This window comes from Panthera leo, chromosome B4 (genome assembly GCF_018350215.1).
Source record: "Panthera leo isolate Ple1 chromosome B4, P.leo_Ple1_pat1.1, whole genome shotgun sequence".
NCBI classification, from domain to species: domain Eukaryota; kingdom Metazoa; phylum Chordata; class Mammalia; order Carnivora; family Felidae; genus Panthera; species Panthera leo.
In genome coordinates, this window is record NC_056685.1 from 25220944 (window position 1) to 25238959 (window position 18016).

Consider the following 18016-nt stretch of genomic DNA (forward strand, 5'->3'; position numbering starts at 1 on the left):
TTCTTCCTAGTTCTATAATTGGCTTACTACACATTCAGAGTATTTATTCTAAAACGAGACTACCTGTTTCCTATCTAATTCCTAAGTGGTAGTTATAATATAAAATTTTAATATAAATTGCCTTATAAAAATACAAACATATTTAAGCTTTTATTTTTTCTTACTAAAACTTTCTAAAATCAATGAAAAGAAACAGAATTAAGAAAATCAAGTACTATCTTGCAACAATGAAAAAAAAAGAACAACAGAAAAATGCAATGATATTTTAAGAAAGAAAATGATTCTTACGCTGGGAAAAGACATGAAAGAGATTAGAAGTGATGTAATGATATATTTTTTATTTGAGTTTCTGTAGTTTTCAATACCTTATTGTTCATGGAGCACAAATTTGAGTTGACTTTCTGCAACAGAGTTTTGCCTCTTAAGAACAAAGAATTTAATGTATGGACTCTTGCCAGACTCAGCTGTTGCGTTCTTTACATTACAAGTTCGTAATACTGAACACCTGTTCAACCACTGTTTTTCTCCAAAAATGTGTTTGATCATTCAGCTTGAAAGGAACAGCTTTTCACTTCCATTTACAAATCTCTCACACTTTTCACAAAGTACTTAATTGTCTGCAACCATACTTGCAGCTCATGAAATTTACCAAATAAACATCACTGTAGACAGAGGTCATTAGGATCTTATTCTTTTTAGCAAACTTAACTGGAAAAAAACAACAACAAACTTTCCTTAAGCCTAACACAAAAAACTCACCGTAAAGTGGTGCACTGTTAAATAAAGTTACTTAGAAAAATATGCAATGAGTTTTTTGTGATTAGTTCACTTTCAGTCAGCCTTCTGTTCTTCAGTTCTTGGTAGACTGAAGAACACTGGGTAGTTTTCTAACAGAAGATGCTTATTTTCTGTCTTATTCTTTCAAGTTTTGTATAGGAGCATAAAGCAGATTCATATTTCACATTCTGATTTTCCAATCATAGAAAGAATGGACAAATAGTTATTAAGCTTGCAAAACATATCTTTTTTCACTTGGCACATTTTCCTTATCACTCATAAGCTATCAAAAACTATTTTATGTTGACCTTCTCAAAACAAAGGAAAATTTTATGCCTTCTAATTGAGACACTGGTCTACCAGTGAAAATGTCAATCCTCCTTATTACAAAGATCTCACATTCCATTTGTTCTGTGCATCTAACAGCAACTATAATGCCACTACAATGCAAAATTACATGATGAATCTTTATTTGTCTCAACGATCCCACAGTTCATTACCAAAGTCTCTGATTCTGGTACTTTGCTGCCTGGCTCACTCACTGATAGGTAGCTTTAAATATTTCTTTATAAGAAAAGATGCAATACATTCACTAGAACTAATTTTCACATCTCATTTTCTTAGCAGATCTGAAAATGTGTTCTCATACACATGCTGTTAAAAATATAAAAAATGGATAACATCTGTTTTGAACAGTTGACATTTCACCACATCCATTCCACATGGACTCATACAGAGTGCACTTAGGTTTCATGATGCCTGACAGACAGCCGTGGCAGGGACCCTGAGGTTGCCATAACTTGACTGGAGGCTAGGCTTATGCTTTCTTCCCATTTGTGTTGCTCTTAGCTATAATTGACAATGGCTTATTTCTGCAGCATTTCTGTCAGTGCTCTTAATCCAGACAAAGAAGTCCTTTATTTCAAAATGGTGCCAAATCCTATCATTCAGAAGTTAATAAGCCTAAATGACCTACAAAAAAAACATCTTATGCGAAAAAAATGTGGAAATCCTTTCTTACAAAATAAAAGGCAATTTTTCCTAGAAAGTGCAGTCATTAACTTACCTGAATGGGGGGAAGGAGGAGGGAAAAATGGACCAAAATATCTGGCAAGATATCTTCTAGTTCATTATTTTACTGCAAGCTGGATACCCAGCATTTTCAAAAAATGTTTCCTGCCTCTACTTTCCTTCAGAACTTACAATCTTCTTAGAAAACCTAAAAACAGCAGAATATCCAAACTGCTACTTGAAAATGCTAAATTGAATATAATCAAGTGGGATAAGTTTTCGAGGGTGACGTCAAATACAGGAGACCCTAAAAAAGTCCCAACTACACATAACCTCCTTGCATACAGACATTTACAAGTATCTTTACGCATATTATTTCAGCTAATCCAAAAAGGCAGTTGATTATAAAATGCACTATTATTTTACATACCACCAAGGAAAACACTACCCTTTAACCTATGATGCAATGTGAATTATAAAACACTTCCCTGGGGTACTGTGTTTGCATTTCTACCAATAGGTCAGAGGTAACTTTATTTTCTCTCCCTATGTGAAAGAACATTCTAGAAAGGCTCAATTGTTTTGTTTAACCTCATTCTCTATTTTAACACTGGAAACTTAATTGAGTAATGTTACACATTTTTGTTACGATGATATTAAAAAGGCATACAGAATGTAATGTGCACCTCCAAAGGGTTTGGCCAACAGTGCTAAATAATGTTGAATTAATGAAGTTATAGTGAAGATATGCCTAGAGATTAAATTAAATCATTGCTAAGTTTTACTATTATATTAATTATATTGATTTTAACCTTTAATTTTATTATATGCATGTATTGTCACAAAGCTCTTCAAGGCAAAATGAAAATTTAAATGTAAATGCTTAAGAAGTGTAAAGCCAGTCCAATTATTAATATTACAACATATTCCTCTCAGGCATCATTTTATATGCAATGGCTGTCTTTCACACTTACTTCAAGGAAGCCAATGGAAGTAATAGAAGATGTTGTACCTGCTTGGGTATAATACATGGATGCAACAGGGATAACAACTGATTCTGGGGTGCCTGGGTGGCTCAGTCAGTTAAGCAGCATTCCAAGTTACTTAACAAGTAAATTCCAGTTACTTAACATACAATGTAATGCTAGTTTCAGGTCATGATTTTGCGGTTCCTGATAACATGAGCTCCACATCCAGCTCTGTGCTGCCAGCATAGGGTCCACTTCAGGTCTTCTGACCCCCTCTCTCTCTGCCCCCCCCCCCCCCCCCACCTCACACACACATGAGCACTCTCTCCGTCTCTCAAAAAGAAACATAAAAAAAACCCAAAACTGATTCAATCCTCAGGTTACTATGTCATAGATTAAAAATGGGATCAAAACCAAAACAAAACTTTTTTTGTTCTTGATTTGTGATTCATTTTTGACTTAAGCATTGAAAAACCAAAGAGATCAACAATTAATGGATTTGAATTATTAAATTGGTTTAGCATGAAAAGGATTACTCAATAAAATATAAAACATTGTCGAAAACTTACTAAAATAGATACAGCAAGACCCAAATGTCTTAGTGCGGCTTACACTGTATTTCAGAAGTATAAATGCTTCAAAATTTGAAAATTTGATGATATGCATTTCATTTTCAATTCTTTTGTGACTTTTGAAAAGCACTTTTTTTGTGAATTTTTAATTTTTTAAAATGTTTATTTATTTTCGAGAAAGAGGGAGACAGAATGTGAGCAGGGTCTGAGCAGGGCAGGGGCAGAGAGAGAGAATGGGAGACACAGAATCCGAAGCAGGTTCCAGGCTCCGAGCTGTCAGTACAGAGCGCCATGCAGGGCTCCGACTCACCAGTCATGAGAACATGGCCTGAGCCAGTCAGATGCCTAACTGACTGAGCCACCCAGGTGACCTATGAAAAGCACGTTTTTTTTTTAATTTTAACTTTTTAGTTTCTCTCACTGAAGATGGCAAATACTGATGGAAACAAAACGCTAAAGGTAGAATTTTACTTCAAAGTTTCTAAAACTTAGAGAAAGTTAAATAATGAAAATTTCAAGAGATTTTTAAAGCTTCTTTCTTTAAACATACTCTATTATTTAGAGCAGTTTTATGTTCATAGCAAAACTGAGCAAAAGGTACTGCGGTTTCCCATACCCTGTCCACGCACATGCACAGTGCCTCCCATTATCAACATAATCAATGGTACCCACCATAGATTTTTTTTAAATGTCTTTGGCACACCAAAGATATTTTTAAAATACCCCTCTAAAGCGGTACACTAAATGATATATTTTTTAAAGTTTGCAGTATCTACATTTTTCAAGTTCTCAAAGCTTAAAACAGCCCTAAGACTTTTGGGAAATCCCGTATTTTCTGGAGCAATTTTTCTGGGGCTTTTCTTCACAAAGGAACCGCCCAGAAAAATCTTCTTGGAAATGAAATGAAAACTGTATAGACTTGCTTGTTGATGTGGGTGGCAGCTGTATTGTGGTGGAACCACAGCACAGGATGTGGGGGCAGAACTGGGGTTCATATTGTACCTCTAGTTATGTGATCTTGAGCAAGTTATTAAATACTCTCTGATGACTTTCTCCTCAGAAGCAAAAATAATTGGTTGCACAGTTAATTGAGATGATGTATGTGAAAGGCTATAGTTTACACATATAAATAATGATGGTTATGGTGAAAACAGTAGAATGACAGTCTAGTGTGAAAAGAGCTAAGTACTATGCAACCTGCTTTACAACATAAATCTGGATGAAGAGTTGAGAGTCCCAGAGGGAAACATCTCTAGGGATGACCGTGTTAACTAAAGTAGAAACTCTCTGGACAAATTCATCTATGGGCCCATACTACTTCTTTTTCTGTTTTTTGTTATCATCTATTTGTTTATTTTTGAAATCATTTTAAGTTTTTATTTAAATTCCAGTTACTTAACATACAATGTAACGTTAGTTTCAGGTGCAAATTATAGTGATTCAACACTTCCAAAATACAGCGATTCAATGTTAAATTCCAGTTACTTAACATACAATGTAATGTTAGTTTCAGGTGCAAAATATAGTGATTCAACACCTGGTGCTCATACAGCAAGTGCTCTCCTCAATCCCCATCATATCATTTCATTTATTTATTTTTTATCCTGATAAGCGTACTCTTCAATCCCCATCCTCTATTTTCTCCATCCCCCCGCCCCATCTCCTTTTCGGTAATTATCAGTTTGTTCTGAAGTGTCTGTTTCTTGGTTTGTCTCTATTTTTACTTCGGTCATTTGTTTTATTTCTTAAATTCCAGATATGAGATCATTGGCATTTGTCTTTCCCTGATTCACTTATTTCACTAAGCATTATACTGTCTAGCTCCATCCTTGTTGCAAATGGCAAGGTTTTATTCTTTTTATGGCTGAACAATATTACATTGTGTAAATCTACCACATTTTCTTTATCCATTCATCTATCGATGGACATTTGCTCTGTTTTCAATAGTTTGGCTATTGTAAATAGGGGTGCATGTATCCCTTTGAGTTAATGTTTTTGTATTTTGAGGGTAAATACCTAGTAATCTCATTTCTGGATTTTAAGGTTGTTCTATTTTTAATTTTTTGAGGAACATTCATAAAGTTTTCCACAATGGCTGTACCAGTTTGCATTCCCACCCACAGTGCAAAAGGGTTCCTTTTTCTCCACATCCTCACCAGCAACTGCTGTTTCCTGTTTTTGATTTTAGTCATTCTGACAGGTATGAGGTGGTATCTGTTTGTAGTTTTGATTTTCATTTCCCTGATGATGAGTGATGTTGAACATCTTTTCGTGTGTCTGTTGGCCATTTGTATGTCTTAGAGAAATGTCCATATCTTCTGCCCATTTTTTAAATGGATTGTTTGGTTTTTGGGTATTGAGTTATATCAGTTCTTTATATATTTTAGATACTAAACCTTTATCAGAGATGCCATTTGCAAATATCTTCTCCCAGTTCACAGGTTGCCTTTAAGTTTTATTGATTGTTTCCTTCCTGTGCAGAAACTTTTTATTCTGATGGTCCCAATAGTTTATTTTTGCTTTTATTTCCCTTGCCTCAGGAGATATATCTAGAAAAATGTTGCTACAGCCAATGTCAGAGAGATTACTGCCTGTGCTCTCTTCAAGAATTTTTATGATTTCCTGTCTCACATTTGGTTCTTTAATCCATTTTGAATTTATATTTGTGTACGGTGAAAGTAAGTGGTCCAGTTTTCATTCTTTTGCTTGTGGCTGTCCAGTTTTCCCAACGCGATTCGTTGAAGAGACTGTCTTTTTCCCATTGGATATTCATTCCTCCCTTATCAAAGATTAATTGACCTTGTGTCCATGGGTTTATTTTTGGGTTTTCTGTTGTATTCCATTGATCTATGTGTCTATTTTAGTGCCAGTACCATAGTGTTTTAATTACTACCACTTTGTAATATAGCTTGAAATCTGGAATTGTGATACCTCTAGTTTTATTTTTCTTTTTCAAGATTGCTTTGGCTGTTCAAGGTCTTTTGTGGTTCCATACAAATTTTAGGATTGTTTGTTCTAGCTCTGTGAAAAATGTGGTTGGTATTTTGATAGGGATTGCATTAAATGTGTAGACTGCTTTGGACACTATAGACATTTTAACAATATTTGTTCTTCCAACCCATAAGCATAGAATGTCTTTCCATTTCTTTGCATCATCTTGAATTTCTTTCATTAGCATATTATAGTTTTCAGAGTACAGGTCTTTCACCTCTTCGGTTAAGTTTATTCCTAAATATTTTATTATGTTGTAAATGGGATTGTTTTCTTAATTCACTTTCTGCTGCTTCATCATTAGTGCATAGGAATGCAACAGATTTCTGTACACAGATTTTGTATTCTGTGACCTTACTGAATTCATTTATCAGTTATAGTAATTTTTTGGTGGAGTCTTTAGAGTTTTCTATACAGTAACATGTCATCTGCAAGTAGTGAGAGTTTTACTTCTCCCTTACATACTTGGATGCCTTTTATTCCTTTATGTTGTCTACTTGCTGTGGCTAGGACTTCCAGTACTATGTTGAATAAAAGTGGTGAGAGTGCACATCCTTGTCTTGTTCTGGACCTTAGTGGAAAAGTGCTCAGTGTTTCACCTTTGAGTATGATGTTGGCTGTGGGTTTTTCATATAAGGCCTTTATAATGTTGAGGCCTGTTCCCTTTAGACCTACTTTGCAGAGGGTTTGTATCATGAATGGATATTGTACTTTGTTGAATGCAAAAAAAGCATCTATTGAAATGATAATATGGTTTTTTCTTTTCTCTTATTCATGTGACATATCATGGATTGTTTTGCAAATATTAAACCATGCTTGCATCCCAAGAAAAAAATCCTACTTCATTGTGGTGAATGGTTTTTAAAAATTCATTGTTGGATTCAGTTTGCTAATATTTTATTGTGTATTTTTACATCTATATTCATAAGAGATATTGGCCTGTTGTTCTCTTTTTTTGTGGTGTCTTTTTTTGTGGGGCTATACTTTTTAACTATTTAATGGAAACTATGGATTAAGCCCTGGGAAACTATGCTCAGGTTTCTACCAGTGGATCAGAGGTAACTTTATTTTCTCTCTCTATGTGAAAAGACCATTTTAGAAAAGCTCTAACATTTTTTTTGTTCACTAACCTCATTCTCCTTTAACAATGGAAATTTAATTGCATAAATAAATTTTGATATGGCCATACAACAAAATACTACACAGCCAAGAATTAGACAGGGGTATGAAAAGACATATATAGAGAACAAGAGAGATATTTGCAATCCATTGTTAAGGAAAAAACCCAATCTAACACTAAGTGATGGTTACCCCTGAGTACTGAAATTACAGGTAGTATTTTTCCTTTGCTTTTGTTTTTAATGAAAAAACATTTTTTTTTAAATTGTGGGAAAAAACTCATAAAGCTCCTTGTTTTTATTTACTTTCTATATTTTACATAGTAAGCATGTAACCATAGGTAATCATGTAAATCTTGAGGTTTATAGCTCTTTGCAGGGGTTGCCTTAAAAAAACAACCCTCCATTATTTGCATATCTTAGACTTGGGCTATCCAAAACAACAGCCACTAGCTACATGTGGCTATTTAAATTTAAGTTAATTAAGGTTAATTTAAATGATTTAATGAAGTTAAATCTTAATATAATTAAAAACTCAGTTTCTCAGTCATACTAGTCACATTTCAAGTGCTCAATTACCACAGGCGGCTAATGCTTACCATATTTGAAGAGTACATTTTGATCATCATAGAAAGTTCTGTTAGACAGAGTGGTCTTAAACCATGGTTTGATTGGTATATGTATAAATTATGAGATGCTATTTTTTTCAGTATTATAAATGTGCTTTCTTCCTTTTGCCTTTCTGAGCACACGGCCTCTTTCATACTCTACCCCTGAGGTATCCTTCTACCTTGGGAAGATGAATTTTGTTTTATAAAGATGCAAGGAAAGAGACCCATGTAATATTCATTCACTTTCTGATCCTAGAAAATAGGATTTTTCAAAAAGAAAAAAGGCTTGCAAATCAGGCTATTTTCTTGAGGAAAGATGTTCTAAATTTCCTTCTTTCTCATTTCAAGGGCCAAAACCAGTATACTACACTAACAGTCTTCAAAATTTTTGCTCACAAATCCAAATACATTTTTGAAAACATATGTATCCTCCTCATCTATTTCAAATTGATATCTAAAAATGTTCATCATAAATTTAATCATAGAAGATATGTTGTCTTACATATATGCCATCAAAATTTTGACTCTGAATATTTAGTTAATTTACTTTATGGATATATCTTCTGTATTACCTAATCAGAAAACCAGTCTTCATTGTTGAAATAATCAGCCAAATTTTACTTATTGTCAATGAGGAAAAGTCTGACTTCATTTTTTTAAAATTCACATAAGGGTATTAATTCAGATTCTTTTGATATTTTTCTCACTTCTGAATTCAGTGATGATGCTTTATAAGATTAAGGAATAGTGAGAGCTTTCCTTCCTTCCTTGCTTCATGCCTCCCTCCCTTTCCTTCCCTTTCTTTCCTTCACTTCCCTCTTCCTTCCCTTCCCTTCTCCTTCCCTTCCCTTCTCCTTCCCTTCCCTCTCCTCCTTCTTCCCTTCCATATCTGCTACACACACACCCTCTCCCTCCCTCTCATACCTTTCCTATACTAATCATTCCTTTAGGTGTCTTCTAAACTTCATACTGTCTCCTTCTCTTAACAGCTAAACTTCTAGAAAGAACTATTAATTATCTTTACATCTATTTCTCCCCTTATTTCTTACCCCACTGCCATTTGACTTAAATTCTCTGTTCTCAATTAAAATGTCTATGAACAATGATCACTTATTTTTTCATATTTTTTCATACTTGTTTTGGTTTTCAAAGGTAAATAACCTCCTAGGGGCAAATGATATTATTGAATATGCTCCCCCCTTTCTTGAATTTGTTTCCTTTTTTGGCTTTCTTGTCACCCTCTCTTTTTTTTTAATGTTTATTCATTTTTGAAAGACAGGGACAGAGCACAAGCAGGGGTAGGGCGGAGAGAAAGGGGGACACAGAATTGGAAGCAGGCTCCAGGCTCTGAGCTGTCAGCACAGAGCCCGACGAGGGGCTCGAACTCACGAACCGCGAGATCATGACCTGAGCCAAAGTCGGACGCTCAACCGACTGAGCCACCCAGGCGCCCCAACCCTCTCTTGATTATTACCTATCACTCCTTAGTCTTCTTCTATGACTCCTCTTCATCATTACCCTTCTTCCCTTATTCCACACCCTCTGCCTGTCCTCTACCCTTCAGACTTCAGCTACCTCTGGTATGTTGATGATTCTCACATATCCATCCATCTCTGGTCCTGAGTCTTCTCCAGATTCACATACTCAAGTGACTGCCCATCTCTATCTAGATGAAAACAAATCTGCCATCTTTTCCTCAAATCATGTTCTCATGTTTTTAAAGTTACTAGTTCTTAGTTGACAAAGTTAAAATATAAAAACAAACAAAAAACCCCTCAAACTCTCTCTTGATCTCCTTCTTGCAGCCAACATCCAATCATACACCAATTTCTGATTCTACTTCACAATTATTTCTTATATTGACTCTTTCTGTTTGCCCACATTGGCACTGTGTTAGGTCAGATTCTAACTGCTTTCACCTGAACCACTGCAATAGCCTAATTAGTCACCCACTCATATTTTCTAATTAACCAATATGCTCACATCACTTCCTTGTTTAAAATTCTTCAAATGTTCATGTTACCTAAATGATAATGCATACAGAAGAGTGTAGTTATTGGTAAGAGTAGTGAGCCAATCGGGGTGCCTGGGTGGCTCAGTTGGTTAAGTGTCTGACTTTGGCTCAGGTCATGATCTCACAGGTTGTGAGTTTGAGCTCCATGTCGGGCTCTGTGCTGAAGGCTCAGAGCCTGGAGCCTGCTTTGGATTCTGTGTCTCCCTCTCTCTCTCTGCCTCTCCCCCACTTGTACTCTGTCTGTCTTTCTCTCTCAAAAATAAACATTAAAAAAAAAAGAGTAGTGAACAAGCAGAGATCATGCGTCTGTTTTCTATCAGGAGTGATAAGATGGGGGCCGAGGTGTCCTCTTCTTAAGAAAAATTCAAAGACACTCAGGTAGTAGCAGTAGAGAATGTGCAGAGGGCAGGTAAGATTCAACAGAGGTGAACAAGTAGGAACTCTTTACGGAGGCTTGGATCCAGTCTAGGCCCTGGGGCCAAGGGCTAAAAGACAAACATGTTGGGTTATGTCTGACTATGGTTCAGTTTAGGTTGCTAGCACAGGAGACCAGTCAGATATTCCGGACAGATATCCTGGACAGGGGGTGCCTGGGTGGCTCAGTTGGTTGAGCATCTGACTCTTGGCTTCGAGCCTTGCATCGGGCTCCACACTGACAGTGCAGAGCTGGTTTGGGATACTCTCTCTCCCTTTCTCACTGCCTCTCCCCTGCTCTCACTTTGTCTTAAAAAAAAAAAAAATCCTAGGCAGGAATAATAAAAATGAAAATATTAAAATGTCTCTTACAGAATGTCTTTGTCTTTTTACAGCTAGCGATAGATAAATAGGCAGATTTGGAGTTAAAAATCCACAAGAATAAAGGACACAATTTACACATAATAACAGCACTATGTTAATTTTGTATCTATATACACAATGGCATCTCATCGACGAAACAAAATTAAACTGTATATTTAAATAAGATTTTATTTTTGATGATGATTGAGAATGAACCAGTATCTATAACATCCTTCTCCAGGAAAAGTAAAGACCTTTATTATGTGTTTACCTATTACTTTACACTATGTAACATGTTTTTGGAATCATCTGGTAGTTTAAATTCAGATTGTTACTGTGATTATACTGTCTGCTTTTATTTTACTTTATGTCATTTCTTTATTTTAAAGAAATTCTTTTTTAAAAAACTTTATAAAATTTGAAAGCCATATTATCAACACAAATTTATATTTAACTCAATTCCAGTGAGTTATTTGCTTATTATTGTTTCTATAACTAATGTTATTCTCCTTCTTAGAGTCTTTTGTTTTGCTGGAAAATAGTCTAAAGTTTTTTATTTTTATTTTTTCAGAGAAGGTTTATGGAGAATAAGCTTCCTGAGTCTTGACATTTCTAAAAGAAAAATGTCTTTATTCTGTTCTTACTCCACACTCACTTGAATGCAGTTTTTATAGGATATAGAATTCCAGGATAAAAATACCTTCCTCTAAAGACAGTAGAGGATTTGTTCCATTTTCTTTTACAATTTATTGTGAACAATTTTGAGTCTAATACTGGTGTGATCCTTATTCTTATAGAATTTTTTCCTTTCCTCTAATTTCTGGAAACACCGTGTTTGAATTTGTGTCTAGGTATAGACAGTTTTCTTTGTATTTTCTGCTTGGCACTAAGTGCATCTTCTCAAACTGAAGACTAGAATCTTTCTTCAACTCCTCGATTTACAGATGCTTCCATTTTTTTTATGATGATTTTTTCTACCCTTCCACTGCTCTCTTTCCTTTCATGTATTTTCTTGTGCTATTTTCTTTTTACTTTTACTTTACATTATTATTTAGTAGACTTAAACTTGCAGATAACTACTCAGTCATACCTAATATTTGTCTCTTCTATTAAATTTATTGTTTTCTCAAATGTTTTTAATTTCCAAAAGCCTTTGTTAATCTATAAATGTATCTTTTTTTTTTAATAACAGCCTTTTTAGGTATAGTATTTATTCCCCTTGGGTCATTCTGAGGATCTAAATTTTTTGCTCATTCTGAGGATATAAATTTTTAAAATTTCATGTTATAGTCTGTTCCTACCATTATCTCTGTTTCCTCTGAAGTTAACTCTGCTTTTTAGTACTGGCTTGTCTTAAGTACCATTAGTCTTCCTTAAATATTTGGTGATCCTTAGTTGTTCATATTTATAAGTGAAGGACTGGGCTGATTAGTTCAGGTAACTGATAAGGATATCCTTCAAAGATAGGTAGTGGTATTTCCTCAGTAGGCTCTTCCTTGCTCCTTAAATAGTATTTAAATTCTGCATTTTTTTTTTTTTTTAGTTTTTTTTTCAACGTTTTTTATTTATTTTTGGGACAGAGAGAGACAGAGCATGAACGGGGGAGGGGCAGAGAGAGAGGGAGACACAGAATCGGAAACAGGCTCCAGGCTCCGAGCCATCAGCCCAGAGCCTGATGCGGGGCTCGAACTCACGGACCGCGAGATCCTGACCTGGCTGAAGTCGGACGCTTAACCGACTACGCCACCCAGGCGCCCCTAAATTCTGCATTTAAAATTTTTCTTTGGACCTTATAGAATAGGAATTACATTGTGTATCTACTTCTGAAACTTGGGTGTTTTTTTTTTTTGTGCAATATGTTTATGAGGTGTGCTGATATTGATGAATCCATTACTGAAATACATTCCTTTTCTACTGCTGCTCTGTATGATACAGTATGACCATAGTATCATCCTGTTGTCCATTTTCCTGTAGGTTGACACTTGAAGTGTTCTTATTTTTATGTCCTTGCTATAAAAAAAAATAGTTCTATTGACCAGTTTGTAACAGGTCTCCTTCTATTATTAGTACACACCACAATTCACTTTTTACAAAAGATTATTGCTAGTCACAAATATTTAGGATGATATTCAGAGTCATGTTAGATTTATTACAGGAATAAAATCCTTTAGATAAAAATATTCAACAGAGAAAAACATCTCTAGCAACCAGGAACTGAAAAGGCAATCTCCAAATCTATAGAAAAAAATTTAAGATAATAGAAATAGGCTGAAAAGGGATCTTTAAAGAAAATAATAAAATTTACAAATGAAGAGCTAAAAGACTTCAGAAACTTTCAGTCTTTTTTTTTTTTTTTTTGTCTTGTAAAAATTTTATTTTTCGGCTTTATATACCAGTATTTACTGACAGCTAAGAAAAGTGGAATTCATGAAATTATTTGACTTTTTCAAGGTAACAAAGAACTTAGTGATCTTTCACTGTCATATTTCAGGCTATATAAATAAGATAGAAGCAATTTTATGCTTCTTAAAGTAGCAGGTAAACACAGGCAATTTTCTTATCACCCAAGAGATAAGAACAGTCAACTTTTCTTCCCCTTGATTTTACCTGGGGTACCTTTTTCTTTTTCTTTTTTAACGTTTATTTATTTTTGAGAGAGAGACAGAGTGGGGGAGGAGCAGAGAGAGAGGGAGACACAGAATCTGAGGCAGCTCCAAGCTCTGAGTGGTCAGCACAGCGCCTGATGTGGGGCTTAAACCCACAAGCTGTGAGATCATGACCTGAGCTGAAGTTGGACACTTACCTGAGCCACCAAGTGCCCCTGGGGTACCTGTTTCAATTGCACCAGCCAGGCAGAAGTTGGTAAGCACTGCCACCTAAGCCTAGTTTGATTTGGCATTTAAAAACCAACCAGGAAAAGGCATTGCTCATATGGCACAAACATTCAGCACTTTTCTACCAGATAAGTTGGACCAAAATTAAGTTGAAAGTAACTAGTGACCTGTGATGACATTATTCAATACAGTATTAGATATTTTAGAATGGGCTGATTTGCAGTCTGTTCTTACCTTAGTGTTTTGGATGCAGGGACAGAGGGCCCATGCTGCACTGGCCTTCACTTCCGGGTGAGGATTCTTCAGGAGGGACCACAACAAACGAACTCCATCTAAGCGATCAATTATCCTATTTGTGAAGCCAAAAACAGAAGCATAAATTTTAATATCTGAAAATGAAAACTTAAATGGCCTTTCTATCCACACAACTCTACTTTTCTCCTTTTAACATTTTGCTTAGATTTTTTTCCCCAAAAGTTTAACAATAGCAGGAATATAACATGCTGCTGAACCGTCAGTGTGGATTTCGGTTTTAAATTCATGACACAGAAAGCAAGCTCCGTGATAATTATGATTCACATAAACTCAAAATCAAGCCATGTAATTTTTTAATTAGCAGTACACAGACTGTTACCTAAATGTCAAAATACTGGTTTCTTTCATATAGTAACATCTATATACTTTCCAAAACAAATATTTATGCCTCAAAACTGTGAAGTTACCTTTTTTATTTGGTCTATGTTTAATTGACTTACCTTACCGTATGACATATTTTAAACTCCTCCAGTCCTAATCTAGCATTAGGAATTAAAATCATTACACCACAGTGCACCCTTTGTTAGGCACGGATAACACGTAACTTGTTTTCCATGTGGTTCCTTCCCAGCAAGACTAACATTGCAGACTGTGTTATAATTACTTAAACACACTGTAATCAAAATATCTTCATGACTAGCTGAAAAATGAATTATCATCAGAGTCATCTCTACACCATCTGTCTTCTGTTTATATATCAATCAGTCCAGGGAGCATAACCTTGCATTAAGGTCCATTGAGTACTTGCAGTTGAGAAGGTAGCCAAACAAAACTTAATATCCTCGACAAACATGGCTTTGTTCGGAAAGATACGTTAAACTCAACGCAGATGAAAAAAGATAAAAAACATCAAAACTCCTTTGATTTTTAATCTCAAGTTGAGTTAAACACATGTAGTATTTAGCCCCAGACAGAATAAATACTACCAGCTTAGAATGCCATTCAAATTCTTTTTTGAAAGTTGACATAAAGACGACTACATTTCTTGATTATCTGAGATGAGTTTGCCAGGGGGAAAAATGTATCACTCCAAAGGGTCCAAGTATGAGATCAGTTTTGCATAACCTTATATAATAATTGTTAATGCAAGTAGCTTATAGTAAGACATAAATTGTCTCCTTAGAGAATGACTTGTAGTAAGAAAAATGCACATTGAGAAAGTATTTTAACACAAAGTTTAACTTCAGCTTTCTAAACCTAAAGCTTTCTGTCAATAGCTGTCAGTTTTCTGCTGACGGAAAAAGTTTGATTTCTCAACTGGTGGAAAATGTAAAGAGACTGAGCACTTCACAATGAAAGATTTACTTTACAAAGTTAAACAATCTTACTGCTTTACATATACCACTGAAAGCATAATTGTTGCTGATCCTTGGGTCTCTGTATTTATTCACATGCAATTTCTCAATGAACGATAGGTCTGTCCTGCCCTCTTGTAAATGTAGCAGTAAAACTTGCATTAGTAATATTTAACTGTACAGTGCTGGACATAACTTGACATAGAGCAGAAGTCATTTGCATGACACACTTTTCCAGGTTTTTTTTTTAATGTTTATTTATTTTTGAGAGAGAGCTCATGGAGCAGGGGACGGGCAGAGAGGGAGGGAGACAGAGGGTCCGAAGCAGGCTCTGTACTGACAGTGACAGCAGAGAGCCTGATGTGCGGCTTGAACTCACTAACTGTGAGATCATGACCTGAGTTGAAGTCGGATGCCCAGCTGACTGAGCACCCCATGCATCCCCAGGTTTTCTTAAAGGAGGGATTCAGTGTGGGGTCCCCAGGCAAAATTTCACAATTAACTATTAAAATTCACTATTAATTGTAAAGCTAGATCTATTGTCCCCAACCATTACCTGAAGCCTTAGGCAACTCGGTGGCTGCATAGTTGTAAGGGCTGAGGATTGTGACCCCATTAACTGATGCCTTAAAAGACTCAGCACAGCACAGAATAATAACCTTAGATGAGGAAAACATGATTGAATCACATTTGTAAATATAGGAGCTAACAAAGTCAGGGGGTAGCAAACTTCAGGGTTTAACTTTGTCCTTTCCATTTTCCTTATTCTCTGTTTCAAGTTATTTACTGATGACTTTCACTTCACCATAACCCAAGTATCTGCCCCTTACGTCCCTGCTCCTCCTGCCAACACCCTAATTCTGGTCTTTACCACCTCACATCAGGATGGCTATTGTAGTTGCACCCTTGATTTGGGGGCTTCAATTTCTCTCAGGTCCATCCAGCCTATAAATTCCTGTGACATTAATCTTCCTAAGGGAGCTTCTGGAGCTTCTGTAATAGCTCCTAGAGAGCAGGGCCCCAGGGATATTCATTCTGTCCATCACACCACCTAGCATATTCAATAAATGTGTGCACTCCCAGGAGAAACTTTGCAATGGTTTCCTATTGCCTATATGGTAGCAAAATCTTGATTCCTCACCAAAACCAATAAGATACCTAGGAATAAACCTAACTAAAGAGGTGAAAGGCCTATACTCTGAAAACTATAGAACACTTATGAAAGAAACTGAAGAGGACACAAAAAAATGAACAAGCATTCCATGTTCATGGACTGGAAGAACATAGTCAAAATGTGCATACTACCCAAAGCAATCTACACATTTAATGCAATCCCTATCAAAATACCACCAACATCTTTCACAGAGCTAGAACAAACAATCCTAAAATTTGTATAGAACCACGTAAGACCCTGAATTGCCAAAGCAGTCCTGAAAAAGAAAAACAAAACTGGAGGCATCAGGATTCCAGACTTCAAGCTATATTACAAAGCTATACTCATCAGACAGTATGGTACTGGAACAAAAACAGACACATAGATCAATAGAACAGAATAGAGAACCCAGAAATGGACCCACAACTATGTGGTCAACTAATCTTTTTTTTTTTTAATTTTTTTTAACGTTTATTTATTTTTGAGACAGAGAGAGACAGAGCATGAATGCGGAAGGGTCAGAGAGAGAAGGAGACACAGAATCTGAAACAGGCTCCAGGCTCTGAGCGGTCAGCACAGAGCCCGACGCGGGGCTCAAACTCACGGACCACAAGATCATGACCTGAGCTGAAGTTGGACGTTTAACTGACTGAGCCACCCAGGCACCCCTGTGGTCAACTAATCTTCACAAAGCAGGAAAGAATATCCAATGCAAAAAAGACAGTCTCTTCAACAAATGGTGCTAGGAAAACTAGATGGAGACATGGAGAAGACTGAAACTGGACCACTCTTATATCATATACAAAAAAAATTCAAAATGGATGAAAGACCTAGATGTGATACAGGAAACCATAAAAATCCTAGAGGAGAATGCAGGCAGCAATATCTTTGACCTTGGCCACAGTAATTCTTACTAGACATGTGACCAAAGGCAAGGGAAACAAAAGCAAACATGAACTATTGGGACCTCAAGATAAAAAGCTTGTGCACAGCAAAGTAAACAATCAACAAAAGTAAAAGGTAGCCTACCAAGGGAAAATATATTTGCAAGGTGACATATGTGATGAAGGGTTGGTATCCAAACTCTCTAAAGAACTGATCAAACTCAACACCCAAAAAGCAAATAGCCCAGTTAAGAAATAGGCTGAAGACATGAACAGACACTTTTGCAGATAAGATATCCAGATGGCCAAAAGACACATGAAAAGATGCTCAACATCACTCATTATCAGGAAAAAAACCAAATCAAAACCATGATGGGATACCACCTGTTAGGATGGCTAAAATTAACAACACAAGAAACAACATTTGTTGGCAAGGATGTAGAGAAAGGGGAATCCTCTTGCACTGCTGGTGGGAATGCAAACTGGTACAGCCACTCTGGAGAAGAGTATGGAGGTTCCTCAAGAAACTAAAAATAGAACTGCCCTATGATCCAGAAATTGAACTACTAGGTATTTAACCAAAGAATACAGAAATATAGATTTGAAAGGGTACATGCACCCCAATGTTTATAGCAGCATTATCTACAATAGCCAAACTATGTAGAGAGCCCAAATGTTCATCAACTGATGAAAGGA

At 35.9% G+C, this 18016-nt stretch overlaps 1 protein-coding gene across 7 annotated transcripts in view; it reads right to left on the minus strand.

The window, feature by feature from the left end:
• Positions 1-18016, minus strand: part of ODAD2 (outer dynein arm docking complex subunit 2) — a 201735-nt gene that overhangs the window by 88056 nt on the left and 95663 nt on the right. For all 7 annotated transcript variants that reach the window (XM_042945195.1, XM_042945196.1, XM_042945197.1 and 4 more), the window contains one exon: positions 13908-14022. In XM_042945195.1, coding sequence (XP_042801129.1) covers positions 13908-14022 — 115 coding nt within the window. The remainder of the gene's footprint in view (positions 1-13907; positions 14023-18016) is intronic.